Raw genomic sequence first — 25,308 nt, 5'->3', positions numbered from 1 at the left:
GACGGGGAAACCCAACTGCACTGGCCCATTGTTGCCACTGGGTGGGGAAAATGAAGAGGCGGTGAGTAATCTCAATGGAGAAGGCACGCCCTGCCTGATATTCGGCACTCTCCTGCTTGGTCACCTCAGGCCAGCCCCGCTCCGCTGTTCCCACCAGACTCGAGGAGACTTGGTAGGTGAGGATCTGGACCCAACGTCAGACACCTGTAAGGCCTGGGGCCCCTGACCCAGTCAGACCCACCCATCAGGTTGGAAGGGGAGCCTGATCACCTCCCAGAGACCTTTCAGAGGTTTCACAGGTAGGGATTCCCAGGGAGGGAATGTATTAACCTCTGGTCTGAGTGTGTGAGTGAATGTGCAGCCCAATCTGGTCCTTCAGTTAGGACTTAATCTGTGGCTCCACGGGCAGGCACCCTTAAGGTCCCCAAAAGCCCACGGAGTCTGAGTGGGTCCGTCAGATTCCGTAGTGAATAGACTGAACACCATACAGTCTATGGCGGCATCAGAATAGTTTCCGAGTGTAAGTCACAAAGCTGAGACCACTACGGCTAAGTGTCACCTAAGTTCCTTTGGGACATGGACAGACGGGCATCTGACTGGTCTCCTCATTTCAGGGGGCACCCCTATCCCTCTGTCTGTCTTTGTGACTCCGTCTCATGGGAACATTATGAGGTCGGGACAGAGCACACCCACAGTTCTTGAGACTATGATCAAGAACTTCAAGAAGGAGCTTTTGGGAGACAATGGAATTAAGACGACCCCCCGCAAGTTAAGGCCCCTATGTGAGTTGGAACAGCCCACTTTTGGTGTAGGATGGCCCTCACAGGAAACCTTAGATGTCCCAACAGTCTGCTGTGTCTGGCGTGTTGTCACCAGAGACCCAGGTCACCCAGATCAGTTCCCATACATCGACTCCTAGTTAGAGACTGCCCAAACCCTTCCCCCTTGGGTGTGATTTACCTGCAACGAACAGAGACAGGCTAGGGTACAGAAGTCCCCACTTCCACAAATTCTCACCAGTGATCTGGCAGAAGAACCAGTCTTGGCCCTGCCATATGCTCCCCTGAGACCATCAGCACCTAACCCCGTGGTTCCCGATACTCTGCCACCTTTGGTCTCCCACCACCTCCAGACTCGGCAGATCCTCTCTCCCCCAGAACCAGCGGCCAGATTGTGCCCTTGGCCAGGTGCAGGCGCTCTCCAGATGCCAGTACGAGAGACGCAGGAACCTGAGAGACACGATGAAAACAAAACCCTCCAGCCTGGCAGCTCCATGATGCATTACCAGCCTTTCCCACTACTGATCTCCTCAACTGGAACCTTAACACACCATCATATTCCAAAAAACCACAAACCTAATGGAGTCCCTCTTTCAGACCCACTGACCAACTTGGTAAGACTGCCAACAGCTGCTCCACACTTTAACACTGAAGAGAGACAGAGAATTATGAGAGGAGCTCAGCAATACCTTGAAGAACATACACCAGGCAGGGTTGTCGATCCTGGCACCTGAGCTAGGACAGCCACATCTGAAGAACGTCCTACATGGGACTTCACTACAGAAGAAGGACAAGTCCACAACCGCAGGTACCAAGAGACTCCCCTCTGGGGTATCTGAGCAGGGGCTAAGAAGACCATGAATATGACCAAGATACCGTCAATCACCCAGCAGCAAGGGGAATCCCCAGGGATTATTATGAGAGGCTCTGCAAGGCTTACCGCATTTACACCCCGTTTGATCCCGAGGCACAAGAAAGCCAACAGATGGTAAACACCTCTTTTTGTGGCCCAAGCTGCCCCAGATATCAGAAAGAAGCTCCAAAAACTCGAGGGCTTCACTGGAATGAACATCACCCAGTTGATCGAGGTTGCTAACAAGGTCTACATGAACAGGAAGGTCACTGCTGAGAGAGAAGCCGAAAAAAAGATGAGAAAAAAGGTCAGCCTCCTTGCTGCTGCTCTGAAGGAAAAGGACAACAAAAGGACAAGGAAGGTCCAGCTGCCGAAAGGGGGGAAGCCCAGAGCCTCCTCAGCAAGGGATCAATGTGTCTACTGCAAGGAGAAAGGACATTGGAAAATAAGGAGGTAGACACAGCTCCCTCCCTTACTATGGCCATGACATATGGCCCTTACTATGGCCCTATGGTGTCTGACAACTCCAGCCCTCCACCCAGATACACTAAAAAAGAAAATAAATGGGTTGAGGTCAAAGGGGCCACCCAGACCAAGAAAGGATGGTGGAAACTGCCAGATGGACGCATCTTCGTCCCAGCAACAATGGGAGGGCATCTAGTCGGCAAATACCATCAACTCACCCATCTAGGAAAAACTGCAGTAGAGGCCCTCCTCAAAAAACAATATTACATCAGTCTGCTGCCCGTGTTGTGTCAGACAATAAGCAAACAATGTGTGACTTGTGCCAAGAATAATGCCTGATCCATGCCGCGACTCCCACCAGGAGTCCAAATAGGAGCTACCCCCTTTGAGGACCTTGAAATAGACTTCACAGATGTCCAACCAAGCCGAGGATTTAGATACCTCCTAGTGATAGTCTGTACATACTCTGGATGGGTCAAAGCCTTCCCAACCAGGACGGAATGGAGCCAGGAAGTAGCTAGAGTCCTCCTGAAAGAAACTGTCCCCCGGTTTGGCTTACCAGCCACAATCCACAGCGATAACAGCCCTGCGTTCATGGTGGACATTATACAAACTTTAACCAACTACCTCAACATCACCTGGACTGCTTACTGGCCTCAAAGCTCAGGGAAAGTAGAGCAGATGAATCGCACCCTCAATGGAACCTTAGCCAAGTTCTGTCAGGAAACAGACCTCTCGTGGCCGGACCTATTGCCCCTGGACCTCCTGTGTGTCCGTTGCACACCAGAAACTCAAGGTTTCTCCCCTTTTGAATTAATATATGGAAGGCCCCTTCCATGTCTAAAGAGCCTCCCAGGGGACCTACACCAACTAGGGGATAAGGGAATAAGAGAACAACTTCAAGCTTTAGAGGCTACCCTAAATGAGTTACAACGATATACCACAGATAGGGCCCCAATCTCTTTAGGATCCCCTGTACACCCCTTCTCACCAGGGGACTTGGTCTGGGTCAAAGATTGGAAAAAAGACCCTCTCAAACCACAGTGGACTGGGCCTCATACCGTTACTGTGACCTCCCTACTGCCCTCAAGGTCACGGACATCACTCCATGGGACCACCACTCCAGAGTCAAGAGGGCCAAACCTGAGGAGCCCCAGACTTGGAAGACTGACCCAAGTCTGACAAAACCGCTCAAAGTGACCTTCTGGAGAGTCCTACATTCTTAGGATCTTCAGCCCTACTCAAACCACACCCAGGAAGCTGGCTGGTCTACAAACGGCAGAAGCTTGTGGAATCGCCAGTCCAGTAAAACAAATAGACCGTCCTTACTCCTTGCCATCAGATTGGCAGAGGTTGCCCCAGAAAGCTGGGAAAACATCGAGAGGTTCCTGTTCGCACTCACCTTCCTCTTACTGACTGCCTCTAATCTGGACCCCATTCATAAACCTTCGGTCTTAAGGCCCAGTATAAATGAGCGGTGTTACTACCCTAGGGACAAGAATAGCCACGGGGATAGGGACTGGCCACGGGGATAGGAGGCACAGGCTCTTCTGTGGAACGATATCATAAACTGTCCCGAGAACTCAATGAAGACATGGAACGAGTGGCTGACTCCCTAGTGTCCTTGCAGGGCCAAATAAGTTCCCTGGCAGGAGTTGCCCTCCAGAACAGATGGGCACTTGACCTCCTCACTGCCAAGAAAGGGGGCACCTGCATCTTCCTCGGAGAAGAATGCTGTTACTTTATAAACCAGTCAGGAATAGTCACAACCAAAGTCAGGGAATTAAGGGAAAGGACCACCCCATGATAAATGAAGATGATGCCCTCTAACACAGCCTAGATAGTAAAGTGTTTTTTGTTGTTTTTTTTAAAGATATAAAACAACAAGGGTGGAAAAAGGAGAAAAAAGTAACAAAACTTTGGAAGCTGGAACACATGCAAATATTTACAGCAGATCTGGGGAGTCAAATCCCAATCCAGCAGTATAGAATGCTGAGACCCAACCCAATTTATAGCCAGAAACCTACACAAGGATCAGGAATGGACAGCACCGCCTCTGGAATTGGAAGTGAAATGGAGAAAGGGCACAGAGTGAAAGCTGTCTGAGGAGCAGTTAGATCCTTAGATCTCTTCTGCTCCCTGAAAAAAGACTTGAGGTTATCTCTGCAGAATGTAAAAAGGGATGATCTCTGGTTTAGGGGCTAACTGGAAGTGCAGAGGTCTTTAAAACAGTGATGAAGTGCACATGGTTGAAAGCTAAGATCTACCCTTCCCCACTCCCATTCCCACACACTAGCTGCAAAAAAAAAAAAAAAGAAAGAAAAGAAAAGGCAAATTGTTGTAAATTAGAAGGACGTCCAAATACCTACAAATACCTAGTACTACATAAAAACAGGCAAAGACCTACACCAAGGCACATCACTATTAAATTTCGGAATACTGGGGACAAAGCAGAGATTGAACAAGTTTCCAATAAGTAGGTCCAAACAAAAGAAGAGGACTCAAATTTGCTGAGGACTTCTCAATAGCAACAGAGGACAAGGAGAAATAATTATGCCTTCAAAATTCCAAAGAAAAATATTCCCAATCTAGAATTTTACACTCACACAAACTAGATTTACCAAATGTGAGGACAGAAAGAAAAGACACTCTGACACGGAAAGGCTTAAAAATTACCTCCCATACAATAAATACACTTTCTTAGAAAATCACCAGAGGACTAAGAATTTAAAGTTCTAACAAATTTAGGAAAAGACGGATTGTTCCTAGCCAGGGTAAACTGCCAAGAGAATCAGTTTCAAACCCATTCAATTGATAAGGACAACTTAACCCAAAAGGCACTCTTTTAAGCCAAACAATCAGGGACAGATTCACTCCAATAAACACCCCCGCCTGAGGGCCAACAAATGAACTACAATGTCACCCAAGTAACCATGCATCTACAGATGATGTTAACCTACTTCCACCTCTTAAAATCTTCCAATCCCTGAACTCCACACTCCCAAAAACCACTATGTATGATTAACACTCTGCTTTGTTCAAGATTTGCCTGATCAGATATTCTAGATAGTGGGATCATCACCCTGACACCAAATGAAGAAATAAATCCCAACAAAGAAAGGCATGGATATAGAAAACAGGATATTCAATACAAAAAAGAAGTGAAGGAATATTGGTGAATGGGATTCCAGGACGCTAACTGCACCAGAAGTAGAAGGCAACCAATCCAGACTGAAGCTCTAGGACAGAGCCAGGCATGTTGAAGGCTGTCATCCCCATGTTCTCTGCCACAGTAGCATCTTTCAAATCCAACACAACTACCAGAGGATGTGCTCTACCTAAGCAAGAGGGTAAATGAGGAATAAGGAAGGTTAAGAGTTACAATACTGGGAATCTAAATTGAAAAGGAAAGAAAAGTCTAAGAATAACAAAGGGAAATCTTCCCCAGAAATGAGCTGTGAAGCAGGCCCAGATAGTAGGTGTAGATAGGAGGACAATGAAGGTCTCTAGAAGAGAAGTTGCCAAAAAAGGAAGAAAATTAGAACTAACACATTACTGTGACTGACCTTATGGAAAAGTGCACTGAGAAGCTACTATTTCAAGACACTATCAGCAAATAAAATTTGCACAGGCACAGTAACGTAAACATAAGATTAACTATTTAATTTAACTAGATATTGTAATGTAACTAAATTGGGAAGGTAGAGAAGGAATAGCAGTGGTGATGGTGATTGAAAAACAGTACAGAGGCATGTGGGTGTCTCAGTCACTTAAACAGCGACTTTAGCTTAGGTCATGATCTCGCAGTTCATGGGTTCGAGTCCTGCATCAGGCTCTGTACTGACAGCTCAGAGCCTGGAGCCTGCTTCGGATTCTGTGTCTCCCTCTTTCTCTGGCCCTCCCCACTCATACTCTGCCTCCCTCCCTCCCTCTCTCTCTCTCTCTCTCTCTCAAAAATAAACATTAAAATATTTTTTTAAAAAAGAACAGTAAAACTTTCTCTATCTTAATAGAAACTTAACATATGATGAAAAAATTGGTGAATCAAAAGACAGCACTACACATATATTATTTGGAAATATGGATACATAAATGCCAGAAGAAGAGCTGAAAGTGGTTACCTTTAGGGAAGAAACTAGAAAGCATGGGGATTCACTATGTTTTGTTATAAATTCAGTTTTTACTATTTGACTTTTAAAGCTTGTCTATTTTAAACTATATGTCTGTTGATAGAATACAAAAAACAGCAACTGACGAATTTCTTATCTTAAATGTATTGTTCATCATTTAAAAAAATATATAAATAAAATACTTTCAATTGAAAGGAGTAAAAAAAAAAAAAAAAAAAATCCTAAGGAAAAAGGTCTCCCTTTTTGTTGGGAGACCTTCACATTTTTTCCTAGTACTGAAAGAACACAAACATACAAAATACAGAAGCTTTAAAAATAAAAAAATTTTAAGGCAAATAATTACCACTTGAGTGGACAAAATTCAGTAATTGTAATACCAGGAAGATTGTAGGTCTGATCTTACTTACAAATTCATTAATGATCAGGAGAGTGCAAATAACACATTTAATTAAATTTGCTCATTTATCTATTTGGGGAAGTACGATTAACAGCAGTGAGAGAGAGAGTAGTAACATAAAAGGACAGAGACGAATTAAAACATTGCCCAAAACAACCAAATTGGAGAGTGGATGGAAAGCTAAGTAAAATTAGGGGCTAAAGACAACAAAAGAGAGGTATCAGAGGCTTATTTGCCATCATTTTACGGCACACTGTGGCAACGTGGAGTAATTTCGGCCAATGCCAATGTTGAGGAGATACATAAAACACACACATTATGTATACGTATGTTTGTACACACACAAGCATACATATACGTACATACACATAATTTTTTCCTTATGAGAGACTGATAATCCTAATTAAACAAGGATCTGTGGGGCACCCGGGTGGCTTAGTCAGTTAAGTGTCCAACCCTTGATTTCGGCTCAGGCTGTGTTCTCACAGTGGTGAGATCAAGCTCCACAGTGAACCTGGAGCCTGCTTTTGATTCTGTCTCTCTTTTTGATTCTGTCTCTCTCTCTCTCTTTCTTTCTCTCTCTCTCTCTCTCTCTCTCTCTCTCTCTCTCTCTCTCTCTCTCTCTCTCCCCCTACCCCCATCCTCCACTCTGGCATGAGTGCATGCTCTGTCTCAAAATAAATAAACTTAAAAAAAAACAAACAAGGATTTGTAAAGGATTATACCCTAAAAACATGTTATACTGTTAACGCAATCTGACAAGAGTGGTTTTATATTCATAATTTTTATAAGTACAGAAACTCTATCAAGGATTACCAATAATGACAAACTGTCCTAAAGACAATTAATTCTGTTGTCTACCTTGTATTCTTCATCTAGCCACACTTGGATTATCCTGATTGTTCCTGTTCTTTATTCCCAGGCACTGACCACTCAGAATAGTCTACATTTACCCATCTCTCCAGCAGAAAGGTGTCGCTATGTGACTAATTTTCACCAATAGAATATGAGCAAAAGTGGTACGTGTAACTTTCAGTAAGTATCCTTAAAGGGAAGGAGATGTGTTCTTTTCTTCCTCCTTTCTGATGGATGGAATGTGAATGAAACAGCTGGAGCTCCAGTAACTATCTTAGACTATAAAGTGACTTCAGAAAAGAACAGAACCCATGCAGAGAAGTGCAACAACGTGACACCATGACAGACAGACCATACCAGTCGTAGACTACTTTGGGAATTCCTGACGTTGAGCGAAATACACTTCTATGATGTTTAAATCTCTGCTATTTGGTTGCAACCAAATCTAATCCTAATTAGTATAACCGCTATGCTAAGGCACACTCCTTGTTTTGTTTCTCTAAACATTCTCCTGCTGCTCCTTTATTGTGAGTATTCCTCAATACTCTATTGTTGGTCTTTTCCACTCTTCTCCCACTGGGTTCTAGGCCAACATTCTAAAATAACATCTCTATGTGTCAGATCTTTGAGCTCTAGTTTTATCTCCAGCTGCCTATCATTCCACTTGTATGTGACATAATTAAACAGGAATACAAGTGATTTTTAAAACGCACACATTAAATAAAGTAGTGGTGGTAGCAACAGCAGTAGTTATTGTGAGGGTAATAAATAGCTAATATTTACTGAGCTCTTAATATTTATTAGGCACAGTTCTAAGTCTAAGAGCTAATCCTCACAACAATCCTATGAAGCAGGAAGTATTGTGCCATATCCATTTTAAAAATGAGGAAACTGAGACCCAGACATGTTAAGTAACTTGCTCAAAACATATAACTAGTGTATCAAAGAGATCATTCAAACCTAGGCTGTCTGGAACCCACCCTCCTAGTACTTTATTCTAAGGATGCTATCACAGCTTAAGACTTTTTAAGTTGTCTTCAGCAACTACATGACAGTCATTTAAATATCCACCATGGTAATAAGTTTTATGCCTCTGCAGAATCATTTTTAGAAACTGTCAAATATCACTTAGAAATAAGTAATTAAGATGAGTGATCAAGCTAGAAAATACTCTCTTGAAAACAAAGGATATGATCATCAAGCAACGAGACTGGTTTTCTTGTATTGACTCTACTATTTCTGAAAGCAGTTTCAAAAGACAAATTCCAAAGAATACTTATTTGCTAAAATAAATGTATGGCCTCAAAAACAAATACTTTAAAAGTGAGACCTTTCATTTTTACGTTCTTCAGTTTTAAAGCACCAGATTTTTTTTAACTAGCGCTCAAATGATCTAAAACCTAAAATTTACATTAGCACTTGAACTCATCATTATCTTTCTCCCTAGGCCTATCTGAGCTCTTTTCCCAATGTCACTGTCGATGACACTACGATATACCTGCTAGGTCAGGCTCAAAACTTTGAGATATTCTGATTCTTTCAGCTTTTCCAACCCCATATTTACTGTTCTTCCTCCACGAGAACTATCATGTTTTCTGTTTCCACATTACCCCACTACTGCTGTATTGAAATACTCCCCAGCCACTCTCAACTAGAGGTCAGCCCACAAAGCTGCCAGGACAACCATTCTCACTGTTTTCATCATACAACTTTCCCTGGTATTCAGGGAAATACTTGCCCTGGTATTCAGATTGGCAATGGGAAAGCCAGAATTTGAACCCATTTCCTAGGTTCCCACTCAAAGTGAATACAAATTTAAAGATCACTGCCCAGAATATAATTCATGCTAGTTCCAGAAACTGCCAGACACTACTCATAAACATGTTACCTTTCTTTAAAAAAATCAGGATACAAAATTTATATACAATAGCAAGAGATCCCAATTTAAGTGCATCTGTATTACATTAATAGGCATACATAGGAAGGAAATAATCTTAAATGTTAATAGTTACTTCCAGATGGTGAAAATATGGATATATTTTCCAAATCCTCTATAATGAGCACATATTGAATTTATAATAAGAAATACTTAAAAATTAAAACTATATGACATTATGAAGTCAAAGATAAATTCCTTGACATTGAACTCAAGTGTCAGAAGCAAAGAAAAGTTTCAGGCTACCCAAGGAAATAAACAAGAAGCACAGTACAAAAAAGAAACACTACAGCAATAAGTGAAAGAAAAGCAACGTCACATTAACCACATTAACAACAATGGTCCGTCACATTAACCACATTAACAACAATGGTCGCAGAAACCAAGAGCTACATGGCTCCTGGGGCTTGTTGACTCCAGTACTTAATAAATCATTGGTTCTTACACTAGAAGAGTCAGTCAAGAGGCCTAAAAGGTCACTGGAAATTCTGAATGTATTGAAAGATGGTCACACTGAGATTGAAACTGTTATTTGGGATAGTTGTAGAGAGTAACACACCACATAAACAAATCAAGACTACTAATTTTCCTTCTGGGTAGTCTCCTAAAATGAAAATGTGAAATGAAAGCACAAAAGTTCTGAAAAGATTCATAGGATAAAAAAACTTAGGACCACTAAATAGGCTATAAATTCATCTTTTCCTGGCACTAGTTTTTTTAATTCCAGTCCAACATCCCTTACCCAAAACACCTGGGGCCAGAGAGGCTTCACAATTCACGAACTTTTTTTATATTTTACAAAGGTTAATATGGTACATATTCCATATGTTACAAAATATTCCAACTAGGGCTTCGGGCAAAACTCTAATTAAACACATTAATACTTCTATGGGAAAAGTATAAATCACTATACTATGTAACATAAAGACTACAAGTAGCCTGACATCAGTGCAGACTGAATTTTGCTGCCAACACAGTTTGCCACAAACTTCTTAAAGACTTCCCATTCTCGTAACAGTTTGAATTTAGGAAACATGGATAAGAAATTATGGACCTGAAACTGGTTACATCTAAGAGGTGGAATTATGCATGGATTTTATTTCTTTCCTGATATTCCACATATTCAACAGTGAACATGTACCATATTATTTACAAAACAATACTTGAAATGTAAAAAGGGATGTGAAAAAGCCCAAATACAGATACTGACCAACTTGCAAACTGGGTTAAAAAAAGAAGTAAGATCTTGTTCAGATTTCAAAAGCCAAAAAAGTAACTTAAAATAGCTCTGAGTTTAAAAGTTTTTACAAGTTTAGTATAAGTATTTAAAATAAATGAATAAAAATGCTATCAACAGTGGGGGAAATCCTTACTAAGACTCAACAGGAAATTTATGAACTGAAATTCAAAATGTGATAATTGTATTAACTCATTTGTAACGTACTCTTTTTCAGTTCAATTGCTTGTGACAGACTGTCTTTCCCAAAGATGGCACCTATCTCCTGTCCCCAGCCTGTGTGACTTTGACACTTCTCCCGTGAGAAGTGGGTTCAGTGTAACTGCTATTTTTGACTCTGGCAAGTTTATGTCACTATGGAACTTCCACGAGTAGGTCCCAAAAGGCAATACAGTTTCCGCGTGGTTCTTTTAGGATGCTCATTCTTAGGAAACAGTCACCACCTTGCTCTCAAGAAGCTCCACTGGTCTATGTGGAGAAACTGTAGGCAGGTGTTCCGTGGGACAGCCACATTAGCCCCCAGACTTGAATGCTGACACCTCCAGGAGCCGGCAGGTCACCACCAGCTTTTAATTATAAGTCTTTCCACCTAAAGGTCAGGTAAGCCATCTCCTCACTACCTTGTCTGAATTCAGACAAAATCCACAGCATAATAAAATGGGTATTTTACACCGCTAAGTTTTGGAGTGGCTTGCTACACAAAAAGCTAACCAGAAAAAGCGCCCTTTCCTAGTTCAGTAGCTCCATTCATATGAAACCTATACACGTACGTGCACACATACACTCTAATATCAAGCTTTTCTCAACACTGAAGGTCTAATCTGCCAATGAGAAATTGGACAGACCTGTTTAAATAAGACAGTTTCCACTTGGGAACTCAACAATTCATGTCAAATATATTCTGAGTACCTGATACATGTAGAACACTTTGCTAGATGTTTAAAACACAAAGGTAAATAACATATAGTTATTAATCTAATCTAGAATGGGAGGAAATAAAAACAAGTATACAAATAGTTTATAGAAGTATTTAAGTGCCAAAACTGGTACATAAAGTTAATTCCACCACAGTTAATTTATAAAATCATCTGGACTCATAAAAAGCTTTTTGATTTCTTTAGGAAAGTAGAAGAGCTTTGCAGATGCCTAGAAAAAAAGACTAAAAAAAATATGAAAAATGTGGCCTTCGTTATGTGCTTATATTATAAGGCTGTTTTTTGTTGTTTTAATTCTTTATTTCCCAAGTTTTCTACAGCAACCATGTACCAGATTTATTAAGAAAAAAAATTTGGGGGGGGGGGGCACCTGGGTGGCTCAGTCAGTTAAGCATCCGACTTGGGCTCTGGTCATGATCTCCGGGTTCGCGAGTTCCAGTCCCCAGACCAGCTCTGTGCTGACAGCTCAGAGCCTAGAGGCTGCTTCGGATTCTTTGTCTCCCTCTCTCTCTCTGCCCCTCACCTGCTTTGCACTCGGTCTCTTTCTCTCTCTCTCAAAAATAAACATTAAAAAAAATTTTTTTAATTAAAAAAAACATTTAAAAAATTTTTAATTTTTTTTAATGTTTATTTTTCTGGGAGACACAGCCTGAGCAGGGGAGGAGCAGGGAGAGAGGGTGACACAGAATCTGAAGCAGGCTCCAGGCTCTGAGCTGTCAGCACAGAGCCCGACGTGGGGTTTGAACTCAGGAACTCTGAGATCATAACCTCAGCCCAAGTCAGACGCTTAACAGACTGAGCCACCCAGGTGCCTCGGAAAAAAATGTTTTTTATTTATTTTGAGAGAGAGAGAGAAAGAGCAGCATGAGCAGGGGAGGGATGGAGAGAGAGAATCCCAAGCAGGCTCTGTGCTGACAGCACACGGAGCCCAATGTGGGGCTTGATATCACAAACCATGAGATTATGACCTGGGCCAAAATCAAGAGTTGGATGCTTTTTTTTTTTTTTTTAATTTTTTTAACATTTATTTATTTTTGAGACAGGGAGAGACAGAGCATGAACGGGGGAGGGTCAGAGAGAGAGGGAGACACAGAATCTGAAACGGGCTCCAGGCTCTGAGCTGTCAGCACAGAGCCTGACGCGGGGCTTGAACTCACGGACCGCGAGATCATGACCTGAGCCGAAGTCGGCCGCTTAACCGACTGAGCCACCCAGGTGCCCCAAGAGTTGGATGCTTAACTGACTGAGCCACCCAGGCACTCCAAAAGAAAACAATAGTTTTATTTAATTTTTTAAAAATGTGTTTAAAATACACTATGAAGAGAGTCAAACAAGAGGTTAATAGATCTGTAACAGAAGCTGTTCTGGTGTCAGCATGCCAAATATACAAAATAAATTTAGAATTTAAGGAGAATTTTCAGTAGAATAAAAACTGCATAAACATGTTACTTGTTTGCTATTAATATCTACTTTTCTTCCCTTTCCTTGCTAATTACAAATATTTAGAAGGTCTCCTCAGGTAACAGAAAACAACTACCTCAATAAGCTCTCCATCTCCTGGTCATGCCCTCCCAGATCCCTCCGGCATTCTGTCTCCCTCTCTGCATCTATCATTTCTAAGGTGGCCCTTCTCTCTACATCTCTGATTACTCTTCTTTCTAACTCTGCCTCAGACTGTCTCTCTCAGTGTTTCTGACTTCCCGTCTCTAGATGACCCTCATTCTCTGCCTATTGTGTGTGTTCTTCTGTTTCCCTCCAGTGCGTATGTCTGTGTGTGTGTGCGTGGATAGGTGTTTGTGTTACTCTCATGGGCTCTGCCTTTTGGTCAGTTTCTTCCCCACAGCTACCTACCCCATTTCCAAGACATTTCTGTCACCTTTTCCCTCTAATCTTGATAAACTAGCAGGAATGGTATTATTATCCCTATTTTATAGATGATAAGAAAACACATACTGGGCTACTGATATAAATTTGAGAGTTTAGGATTTATATCCAAGTGCTTCTCTTCTTTAATACTCTTCTGGTATTCCATGGCAAAAAAAAAAAAAAAAACTTGAAACAGCCCAACTGCAAGCCAGTATTAACACTACATGTATTCTTTCCTAAGAAGCAAATCTCCTATTAAGGAGCGCCACATACCTTTTGCCTCTGTTTTTGCCTCTGTATCAAGTAAAACGGTCAGCTGTCAGAAATCTATACCATTATATTAACAGGTTAACAGTGTTATTTGGGAATCTCACAATACTAGACACCAGACCTGCTGTTTCCAACAGTGCTTCTCTATTTTTATCCCTAGTCTGGAAACAACCATGTTTGACATTAAAAAAAAAAAAGATATAAGAGGGACAACAAATGTTAATAAAACTGAAGAGTGAATCTGAAGAATGGAAAGCTATATAGAAAGCTAGCATGAGACAAGTGAAAAATGCACACCACAGACTGGAAGCAACTGGTCTATGTTTTATTGAGAGAGTAGAAAACCCTCTTCAAATGCAGGCTTACAGCTTGCTGAGCAACACCCTATAACTTCTCTTCTATCTAAAGCTCTGTCAACTGGAATTTTTCCGTAATTCAATAAACTCTTATGACTTACCCAGACTTCATCCATCCTGCTGGGCGCATCACCAAGGAACTCTAAATGTTTTCTCCACTAGCTAAGAGCACATTTTCTGATGGGTGGCAGAGAAGTAGGGTTCTCTTTCAAGCTACCAATAGCCTAGTTCCATTTCTTTCCACTTCTATAAGTGGGAAGTCTGCAACAAATACAGTTCAACAAAGAAGAAATGTCTAAATTATAACTCAGGTTAATGACTGTCAAAGATCACCCTGTAGGTCCCCAATTTTATACAGAGTGTGAGGGCTAGTCTTATATTTATACAGGTTTATCATTAAAAATCTATACTTTTATTCTGGCACTAGTTCACTTAATTCTATTATGTCTAATGAGTACATAAGTACTGAATCAACAATATACCAGTTTTATCATTCATTCTGGTGAGCTATTTTGTGAATGGTTAGTCTACGGAGCTAATGAGGACAGGGTCACAGATTGGAAAATCTTGGCCAATTAGCTTTGCTGTGTTTCATGGGTTGATGGTTACAGTCAACAACCTCAACCTTGGCTAACAGAAACAAAACAAAACAAAATACACTGATCATGTGAAGTATTAGAGGAATGAATTATAAATGTTTGACCAAAATCAATGATTATCATAAAAATATAATAATAAAATTTTTTAAAGTAATGCTAACATAATCTACCTTTTGCTAACCCTGGTTAGTATGTGCCTAGTTCAAAAAATCTCTAATCTTTTCAGTCATGCAAGATTGGTTATTATTATCCCTGTTTTACAGATGATAAGAAAATGAACTCAGAATGATAATATGAACCAAAGTCATAACCTATTAAGTGGTGGAGCCTGAATTCAAACTTTGATTTGACTCCAAAGCTTCGGTTATTTCCACAATACCATATAGTTTCTCAACAGCATGCCTTAGGGACATACGACAATCAACAAAATGTTCTTACTCAGAACTATTCAGCACAGACATTACTGAGCATATCCACTACGTACACTTAGATGCTAAAGCTGAGAATGAGTTTACCTTCCAAAACTTCTTTAAGCAAAACAGCAAAGATTCTTGTTCTTTAAGAACACAAGCATTTAAGACAAAGGAAAAAATAATACATTATAGCATACAAAGTAATTTTTAATGGAAATGACTATTGTCATAGCTTTGTATAAAAGTCTATAGTGAAAAAATAGTTATCTTGCAGATTCATAACTGGAAGAATGAAATTACCAGGGCAGAGCCAGAGGATACCACATTAAAACAGAGTAAAGGAAACATTTCCTAAAAATCTGAGTCTGCAGGTATCTTGTAGTCAAAACTCATTTGTAGGAAATAAAAATAAATATTTCGATTCTTAACCCTAAGATTTTGCTTTGACCAACAGATCAATTTTCTCTATTAGACTATCCTTCTTGGTTTCTCTCAACTCTCACTCCTTGCAAATGTGTACACCAATGTCACTAAGAGTTTTACCTTAATAAAAAATGAGGTCACCAAACTCTCTGGAACCTACCCACTAAGCTAACTAACTTTTAGAGTCAAACAGTCTGACTTAAAAAAAAAAAAAAAGAAAAAGAAAAGGCAGGAATGAGGGGAAGGACCAAAAAATGGCTCTATAAAACTATGTCCTAGTCAATAGTCAATAACTAAGTCATAAACACAGATAATTGTTCTACTACAATCTACAATGTGCAGACAGAAACCAGCATCCTTACTGCAAATTACAAATGAAGCACCAAAGCACATCCCAAACAACAATCTTTTCACAATAGCATTTTAGAAACCTCTAAAAGTGAAAAATAGCCTAATATAATCTTTATATAAAATACAATTGCTAAGAAACACACTGCAGAATGAGAACTTCTATTTACAGTATTTTGGGGAAAAAAAAGAATCTCAAGAAAATACATTATCTAAATTATCATTTTTTGATCATCATAGTCAACAATTACAATAGCAACAAAGCAATGAGCACTTACTCTATGCACTACTGAGTTTCTTATAGTAACATCTCATTTAATCCTTATGAACACCTTGCAAGATAAATGTTATTGTATCTATCCTAGAAACTAGTAATCAGGCTCAGGGGGGTCAACTAATTTGCCAAAAGTCATAAAGTAAGTCACAACACCAGGATTTGAACGCAATGTGTTCACCTTTGTACATTGGACTAATTCACTGTACCGCCATCCTGTTTTTTTGAACCACATTTAAGCATTTTCCAACCGATGATTATCAGTATAAATACAAGTTAGGATTACCTTATTACTACACCTCCAAACCCTTATATTGATTGTAAAATCCCATTCTCTACAAGGGGAAAAATAAGACAAAAAAGCTACCTGCTTAGAGTCTCAGATCTTAACTGCCAGAACACTGGAATATGGGCTATTTACATTCTGAATTCTATGAGGAAACAGACTTCTAGCATACATACCTAGGACAGATGAAGATGACCCCAGTATTTCAGCTACTGTGCACACAAGGTCAGTGGAACTGTGTTAGAATTAGAGCTAGACTTAGCACCAGAAGTATCTTAAAGGGGGTAAAAAAATACGAGACCTGCTGGAGACAGGCATCAGTTTAGCACAACTGATGAACAGAAAGTGCTGAGATCCTTGTACTTTTGTGGTGAAGGAAGGTTATAACTGAGCAAAATGGGTTGACAGGCGAGTGTGTTGGGGGTAGGGAAGTGTCCTAACTCTGGGAGACCTTAATTTTGCAGATGAAGTTTAAAACGGACTCCACAGGTGACAGGGCCTTCAAGTCACCTCTTCAAGAGGTACATGGCTTAACGTTTGCATGGCTTGTATTCGTTTCCAAAGTCACTTCCCCTTATTTATTAAATCATTTGCTTTTCACAAAGAGCATGGTCATGTTTATAATCGAGTTTCAAAGACATGAACGTGGTTTTAAAATTCAACTGACCTAGACTGGAGACAGGAGGATAAAGTTATATCTGATACATGCTTTCACCCACGTATCACATATTATCCGCTGACGCCCACAACACTGAAGGCAGGCAGGCCAAATTAGCCCCGTTTTTCAGATCTAGAAACCGAGGCTGCGGAAAACGGGTTACAAAAGATCACAAGTCCAGCAAGTGACAGACCTGAGACTCGTCTCAGGACATTAGTCTCCAAACCCTGTGCTTCTTTCCTTTCTCAACTCTGAGAGGCGGCTTTATTGAGTAAAGAAAACTTTTAATAATCGGACTTGGGGGTTTCCGAGGGCCGCCCAACAAACCAGGAAGTACATCCTCCCGTTCAGACAGCTCACTCCCAGCTCATGCCCATAGCCCGGGGCTCCTGGACAGCCGAGCGGACTCCCTCAAAATGCTCGCAGCCCGGAAATCGCCAGCAGCCCCGGGGTCTTCTCGGGGCGGCCTCTGAGGCCCACAGCCCCGTTGACCCCTGGGGGGATCGCCACGGACCCGCTCAGTACCTGTTGAAACCCGGGAAAGGAATGTCCTCTCCGCAGAGAGTATTTGGGAAGAGGCCCCAAAGCGGGCGCTCAGCCTCTAGGACAGCAAAAGGGCCTCGGGAGGATCCCTGCAACCCAGGGCCCGCAGGGGTCGAAGGGCGGCAGCTTCCCAGTAACCTCCGCCCCAGACGGAGACCCGCCCCGTGAGTCACGTGAGGGGAAAAAAATACCGGTAACTAACAAAAAGAGAAAGGAAGTCTTGTCCAAAGTGTGTGGGGAGAAGTGGAGCGACCAGCCCCAGCTAAGGGTGTAGAGGCAGGAAAGGACAGGGACGTGGGGCTACTCGTTACCGGGCGTGCCGTCGCTCTCCGCTTCCGCCACCTCCTCGAAGCTCTTGCTCTTCCGCTCGCGCCGCTGGGGCGCGCGCCAGGCCTCGACTCCTCCCCCCACCCGCGCCGCGGGGCCTTCTGGGGGCTGTAGTCCCTCCAGGCCGGGGCTGCACAGGCTGCCTCCCGGTCACGTGGGGGGAGGGCTGGCAGAGCTGCAAGGGCGAGAAGGGGTTTGCGCTTCCGTCTGCTCCACCCTCTGGGCTTCGCTTTAGCTATAAACGTGCTGAGACGTCCTCCCGTCCCGCTCTTACACCATCCCTCCTTTTCCGTTAACGGCCAAGTTTTTTTGAAAAAGGCAATATAATCCATCGTCTCCACTTCCTCCTTCGTGCTCTGCCCTGCGGGTTCTGCTCCCGAAGAAAATGGCAATGTGGCCATCATTATCTTAATTGCCAAACTCACGTGAGGAATTTCCAGGTCTTCTAACTTAACCTTTAGACGCCGTTTGAAGCTGTTGGACATTCTTTATCATTTATTTTCTATGTCACTCTCTGGATTTTCTTTCTTCCTCTCACGCCATCCTTCTCAGTCTCCTTCAAGAATTCTTTTTCTAACCCATCTCTTAACGATTAGTAGTGTTCTCCAGAGTTCCTGGCCATGAAGTGAAAGGTGCGGGCTGAGAAACCTGAGCTTCCCAACGTCATAAACAACCCCTTTTCATCCATGTCCCACAGGCATCTCAAATGTAGCAATTTGTAAAGCAAACCACCCATCCCCTATTGACTAATATTCACTCCAACTTCCAACCTACATTTCTCTTTCTCTTGCTTCCTCTTCCACCCATGCCCACACAGTCACCAAATTTTGTAGAGTCTATCTCCCAAGTATCTCTTGACTCTGCTCTCTCCTCACGACCACTGCCAGGGATTTAACTCAGACCTGCATTATTTCTTGCATTGGCTTCCTTACTGGTCTCAGCACCTCAGCACCTCTAGTCCTCCCTACTGCTATCTGACCCAGTTATGCAAATGGCAAATTTAATCATGTCACACTTTTGGTAATATCCCCTAGAGGATCCACTTGATTGAATTTGGGAAGAGGTATGGAGGTGAATCCCTTCCGTAGCTTTTATAAAATGAGAATGCCAGCTGCACTATTCCCCGCCCTCCCTATCCTGTATTGTGGTTGGGAGGTTCAAAGAAAGGAGACTTATAACAGATCTTATTTTAGGGTAGATGCGCATAGGCAAACTTCAAAGGTTCCCCAGGGGATTGAATCACTTAACAAGGGTGTTTTTTATTGACTACACCAGGCATTGTTCTGGGTACTGAGAAAATACTAGTAAACAAGACAGTCCTTGCCCTTGTGGAGTTTACATTCTCTTGGACGAGACAGATTTTAATCAAATGATTACATACCAAAAACAAAACCAACAATAATAACAACAAAAAACACAATTACCAGCTGTGATAAGAATTGTACAGGAAAAACAATCAGTCCCTTTCCCTTTCTTTCTGACACCTGCTCCAGCCCAGGGTGGGAATCCTCAGCCTATCAAACAAAACCTGTCAGGAGCTAATCTCCTTCCATTCCCTCCCACATACATCTAGATTTACCAGACTGCCTGATCACACTTGCTCGCTCACCTTTGCAAAAGCTGTCCCTCTGTTTGGAAAACCCTTTCCCTTCTCCCTGTGCTAACTTCTACCCTGTCTAATTCTCCTCTGTTGGACTAACAGCAAACCCAACAGAACACCAGCCACATGGAAGGATTTTCTGAGGATTGAACGGAGTCAGCTGATAACTCTTAGGCAAACAGGGGAGCCAGGAACAGTTGAATGTGGGCTACTGGGAGCAGGGCTACGTTAGCCAATTTAGAGGCACAGGGCCTGAGCCAACACCCATCCTTCAAAACACAGATCACGTGTCACCTCTTCCAGGAAGTGTTTGCCGAGTTCCGCCAAGATGAAATACTGCCTCTTTCCTGGGTATTCATTGCATCCATGCCAACCTCTCTTCCAGTGAAACACTACACCCAGATCACACCAGATTTGAAGAGCCAACTGTTAAATATTCGGGAATTTTCCAAGTCAGTTTCTAAAGCATTGGAAGCTTGAAATCAGCAGTGATGGGAGTATTTACACCACCATGGAAATAAGCAAATGACAAATGAGGGCCTTTGGGTTTTGTTTTGTTTTGTTTTCCTTTTTGGAGAGCCAGTTTGCCAGCACATCACTGCCTTTATCATCTCATGCATCTCTACATTGTATCGTGGTGATTACTCCCCTATTACATGAATCCCTTGCAACAGCTTCACTTAGCAAATTTTTATTGTTATTTATTACTATGCACCAGAAACTAGCAAGATGCTGAAGGGATGGGTATACAGTGGAGAACAAAAAAGCCTGGTCCCTACTGTGAAGGAGCTTGCAATCTAGCAGATTAGACAGAAAATAAACAAAGACCTCTACATTTACAAATTGAGCTGGGCTGCTTTGTGACAAAACATCCTGGCAATGAATGGTAGTGGACAGAGAATACTACACTACTTTAACAAGGTGGTCCAGGGATGCCTCTCTGAGGAGACGATCTTTCTACTGGGCACCAAAGGGTTAGAAAGAGATGGTCAAGGGGAAAAGTGTTCCAACCAAAGGAATCAGGCTATACACAAGAGAGGTAGGCTGTTTGAAGGACAGAATGGTCAGTTTTACTGGGATGGTGTAATGATTAATTGTATTTGTCAACTTGACCGGGCCACAGGGTGCCTAGATTAAACATTATTTCCGGTTGTGTCTTCAAGGATGTTTCTGGTGAGATTAGCATTTGTTGGACTCAGTAGATTATTCCCTTCTTCAGTGTGGTCAGGCATCATCCCATCTACTAAATCCCTGAATAAAACAAAAATCTGGGGAAGGGAGGATTCATTCCCTCCTTGCCTGTCCGTTGAACTGAGGCCTTGGTCAGTTGGTCTTCACCTGCCCTTGGACTGGGATTCACACCATTAGCTCCCCTGGTTCTCAGGTCTTTGGACTCAGACTAGAATTACACCAGCCTCTTTCCTGGGTCTCCAGCTTGCAGAGGGCAGATTGTGAGACTTCTCAGTCTCTACAATCACAAGAACCAAGTCCTCACAATATAAAAAATACATAAATCTCTTCTATATATACGTATAAGTGTACATATACATAAAAAACATTAGTAGGAGATCTATATCTCCTGTTTATATACACATATTTCCATAAATAGGAAATACAGATACAGATGATAGTTAGATAGATGGATATCCTATTGGTTCCTAATTCTCTGGAGAACCCTAATTGTGGGTTGAGTGATCCAGACTACAAGATGAGGTCATTGGAACCAGGTATGCATAGCCTTGAGGCCACAGTGAGGACCCTGGGTTAAATTATAAACACAAAAAGGTTCAAACAAGGGGATGATGTTAGCCGATTCATGTTTTGACACAATCACTCTTCGTTTTGTTTGGAGGCCCACAATAGAAGTGTGAGCCCACTTGTTGCTATAGTCTAGGTGAGAAATCATGAAATGAAATGCTGGCAGTCAAACGAAATGGGTGGATTGGGCAGCTATTTTGCAGACTGAGTCAACAGGATTTGCCGATGGATTGAATGTAGGGGACAATGGGCTGGTGAAGAGAAGCGAGGACCCAGGGACAGAGATTGCTCATATTCATCTCCATATCCTCAACCTCTAGAATGGGCCTGGTTCGTAGCAGGTGTTCAATAACCGCGTGTTGAACAATTTTATCCATTCTACATGCTAAGCTCTGTGCCCTATCAATGTCACATTGCTTCGTACAGGGCCTCTCTAGCCCATATAGTAACTTTGTGAAAATTAGAAAAAAAAAAAAAAAGGTGCCCCTTCCTACAGGTGCACATAGCCCATCACCAGGGTGTACAGATTGATGAACCTGCAGTCTACATTTCAGCCCCCACTTGCTTTCTCAGCTGGCACCCTTGTGGTATGTGTAGTCTGCACAACCACATACAGCATCTCTGGCTTAACAATCCTGGGAGCTGGTTTTGTGGCATTAAGCCCAGTATTCTTGGAGAGAACTTAGGGTGGAGAGAAAGAAAGCTGCCTGCCTGGGGTCACTGGAGCTGCTGCTGTGACTGAGATTCAAACCTTTGCCCTCTGAATCCCTGAGGGCTCTTTAGCCTTGGAGCCACATTGTCTCTCCCAAATCACTCAGCCCATCAATAAAAGGCTAAATTCAAAATGGTGACTTTGCTTCCTTCAGTTTCTCGGGTGTCTCAGTTACTATTGTTAGACTGTTACACGTTTACATAGTATCCAATATGTGCTCAGTGCCTCACAAAATACAATAAAGGAACATGAAACCAAAGGGTCTTGATTTTTTTACGGACAGAATAAATAAGGAATGGCTGGTTTAAAGGGCCCTTAGCTCTTGGATTAAAATGCACTGTGGTATATTGGTTTAAGGTGATACCGTAAACAATACAGAAAAAAAAAAAAAAAATGCCTGTGTGCAAGCTGTTTCTCCTTTGCGCCCAGGACCAGGAGTGGGAGGATACCGGAGCAGCTGGCTTCAGAAATGCAAACTAGGGAGAAGGTCAAGGACCTAAGGAAGAGAAGGAAACAGCCGGAGGGGAGAAAACGATTGTCCCTTTAGTAAATAACAGCACTTAATATATAACAAGTGCTTAACGTGTGCCAGAAGATGTGCTAAGCCCTTTACGTGTCCGATGTGAGTCAATCTTCACACAACCCTACAAGATACCTTCTATTATTACTGTTAGGCAGGAAGCTAGGCATGAGTGACAGGAGGATGGACCTTAGATGTCCTGATGGCGGGCCCCAACCTAGGGGCAGCCCAGGGACCACCCCATTCCACCCCTCTAACAGTTGCTTGGGGTTACAGCACCTCGGCAGAGGAAGAGTTAAGTTTGTTGGGCTCCTTGCACTTGTGCAGAAACAGCAGCCTTGTTCTTATTTGACCTCTGTCTCTAGAATAGAAATAATGTTGTGGTTTCCTACACCCTGCAGGTATTTTGAGTGCATCTTGGGAAAGGACATGCATGGTTGGCTAATTATTACATAATCCAGGCCTGTCACTCAGATGTTGCCACCCTAAGACCCACCCCCCCAAAAAATATTGATATAAGCCCACACCTCGGAGTTCCTAGGGGCCTCTGTCTCTCCTGACTGGCCCACTCCCCCTTTGAAGTGTACTTGAGTAAAACTTGGCTCTGCTTTACCTTCATTTCACTGTCCTGTAATTCTTTCCAGTGGCAGCAAAAAGAACCGAGGCTTCTTTCCTTTTCCATCTAACTCTGGGGAACAGCACCATCATCTTACACTGGAGGAAGCTGAGGCCCAAAGCTATGCAGCTAATATGTGACAAATCTGAGGTTTAAACCAAGACAATCTGGCTCTTGAGTCTGAGCTCTCCACCACTAAATTACACTGCCTCTCATACAGATGTTCCTGATGCCAGGTCCCTCGTGTCAGTAGCATGACCCTTTGAAGTCCTCGGATATCTGGTTCTCAGACCCAGCGATTCCCTGTTGCCTGTCTGCTCAACATTTAGGGCATGGTCATCTCCAGCCGAGCAGTCCATTTGGACAGTTTGAACAAAGCATATGTGAGAAAAATTCTGCTGGGGGTACATTTCACAGTCTCCCTGGAGTTTCAATATCCTCCCAAGATAATACCATCATTAGTCATATGATATGAAAGATAGGAGAGAAGATGTTCTCAGGAGAGAGGGAGTAAATTAGTCTATCCCTTGGAAACGTGGGCCTGATTGTTACCTCCTAACGTCTGAATTCTTTCCTTTGGTGACTTTCAGCCAATAAGTACGGAAGGACCCGAATGTTACTGGGGTTTTGGGTACTTGGATCTTGCCCTCATGACTAGTATCAGTAAATGCTACTACTATCTGGAATTGTATGGATATGAAGCATCAAATGGAGCAAGGATGAGACTTTTTAGGTAAATAGGAGGGCATGGTGTCAACAAACAGCCCCCACTTCATTCATGAAGAAGAGCAGAATAGCAAACACTGATGTGCAGCAGGGACTCCAAACCCCCAAAGCCTAAGTTAGGAGCCCAGACAACTCTCCCTCAACTCTTCAGCTCTGATCGAAGCCACCTTACAAAAGGTACGGATGGCAGCAATTATTGTTTTGGTTGCCTCTCTAGGCTGTGATGTCACAGCATCTGATGCTATTATCCAACTGTGGCTGTGCCAGCGCATGCACACACACACATACACACACACGCACACACAACCTCACAATTAGCTTTCCAGCACCAGGGCTATTCTATCTGCCCCCTGATCTCAAGGTTTGTATGGCTAAACTATCCAATGCCATAGTGCCCACTTGGAGGGAAGGGCTTAGTGACAGCATGCTCATTCTGATTTGAGAACAAGTTGACTACTTAGAGCTATAACTGAGGAATAGTCTAGTAAATTCTGGCCCTTAGAATTTCTACCGTTATACAATATATAACCTTAGATGATTCACTGTACCTCAGTTTCCTCATCTGCGAAATGGAGACCCAACAAAGCTACTACCTCATTGGGTAGTGAGGATTAAGTCATAAAAGGGATGGGAAATGGTTTGGGCTAAACAAGGAGAGGGGCATACGCGTTACACAAAGTTGTGCTCATAAGAGACAGAGACGAGTAGGGAACAAATAGAGTTTTTTAATTTCAAAGCTAATTCTTTTTTCCCTCAAGAGAGTGGTAGAGGCAAAGCATCCCTTCTTCTATTTCCTTCCCAGTCCCAGACTATTTTCCCATTGCCCCATATCACTCAAAAAAACTGTAATTCCTTATTGATAGCACCCAGGACAGTGCCTTACATATATAGTAAAAACTTGATAGTATTTGTTACACAAATAATCTTTTCTATTCAACAACAGAACATCAAGGATTTGGCTAGGCATGTCACAAAGAATTGCATTCTCAGGGATATCCTAGAATTCAAAATCCAATCCTTTATCTAGGGCAGCAGGACTCAAAACTGGCCCAATTAAGAAGCCCAACTCTGGGCAGACAGAACTTCTTGTTACTCTCCAAACATCCACATTATTTCACACCTCTCTCCCTTTGCCCATGCTGGCCCCTCTGCCGGAAATGCCCATTCTCTCCTTCCTCCACCTCCATTAGGATCCAACTCACATCACCTCCACAAAACTTCTCTGGTCCGAGTCACTTCTGCACCCTCCCCCAGTGAGCTCTCATAGTCCTTGTTCATAATGCTCCCCACCAAATCATAATTAAAGTTTGTCTCTATCCCACGAGAGTGAGTACCTTAACCAAGCACGGTGGATGTCACACGGGTCCCACACTACTTCATTGGATGAACTGGTTTTCTCTGTCCTTTAAGGCTGGGAGTAGAAAGC

At 42.4% G+C, this 25,308-nt stretch overlaps 2 protein-coding genes and 1 long non-coding RNA gene across 13 annotated transcripts in view; 1 reads left to right on the top strand and 2 right to left on the bottom strand.

Moving 5' to 3' along the window:
- The window catches only part of R3HCC1L (R3H domain and coiled-coil containing 1 like), a 103,494-nt gene extending 85,451 nt beyond the window's left edge, over positions 1-18,043 (bottom strand). For 2 of the 11 annotated variants that reach the window (XM_045040521.1, XR_006587209.1), the window contains exons 1-2: positions 16,599-16,844; positions 14,181-14,340 (exon numbers count right to left, since the gene is read on the bottom strand). The gene's annotated coding sequence lies outside the window, so the exon portion shown is untranslated. The other 9 variants (XM_045040522.1, XM_045040523.1, XM_023240810.2 and 6 more) reach the window with 8 other exon arrangements.
- On the top strand, positions 570-7,902 carry LOC109492628. The gene is made up of 2 exons (XR_002146563.3): positions 570-782; positions 7,547-7,902. It is a non-coding gene; the product is annotated as an uncharacterized LOC109492628 (long non-coding RNA).
- On the bottom strand, positions 16,987-18,701 carry LOC123380869. Its single transcript, XM_045040524.1, has 2 exons — positions 17,826-18,701; positions 16,987-17,225 (listed from the first exon to the last, which is right to left on the bottom strand). The coding sequence occupies exons 1-2, from the start codon at positions 18,433-18,435 to the stop codon at positions 17,194-17,196; spliced, it is 642 nt and encodes a 213-aa protein (XP_044896459.1). The 5' UTR covers positions 18,436-18,701; the 3' UTR covers positions 16,987-17,193.
- Between the last annotated feature and the right edge of the window lie 6,607 nt (positions 18,702-25,308).

This window comes from Felis catus, chromosome D2 (assembly GCF_018350175.1).
Source record: "Felis catus isolate Fca126 chromosome D2, F.catus_Fca126_mat1.0, whole genome shotgun sequence".
Lineage (NCBI taxonomy): Eukaryota > Metazoa > Chordata > Mammalia > Carnivora > Felidae > Felis > Felis catus.
This window is presented reverse-complemented; position numbering and strand designations above follow the sequence as displayed.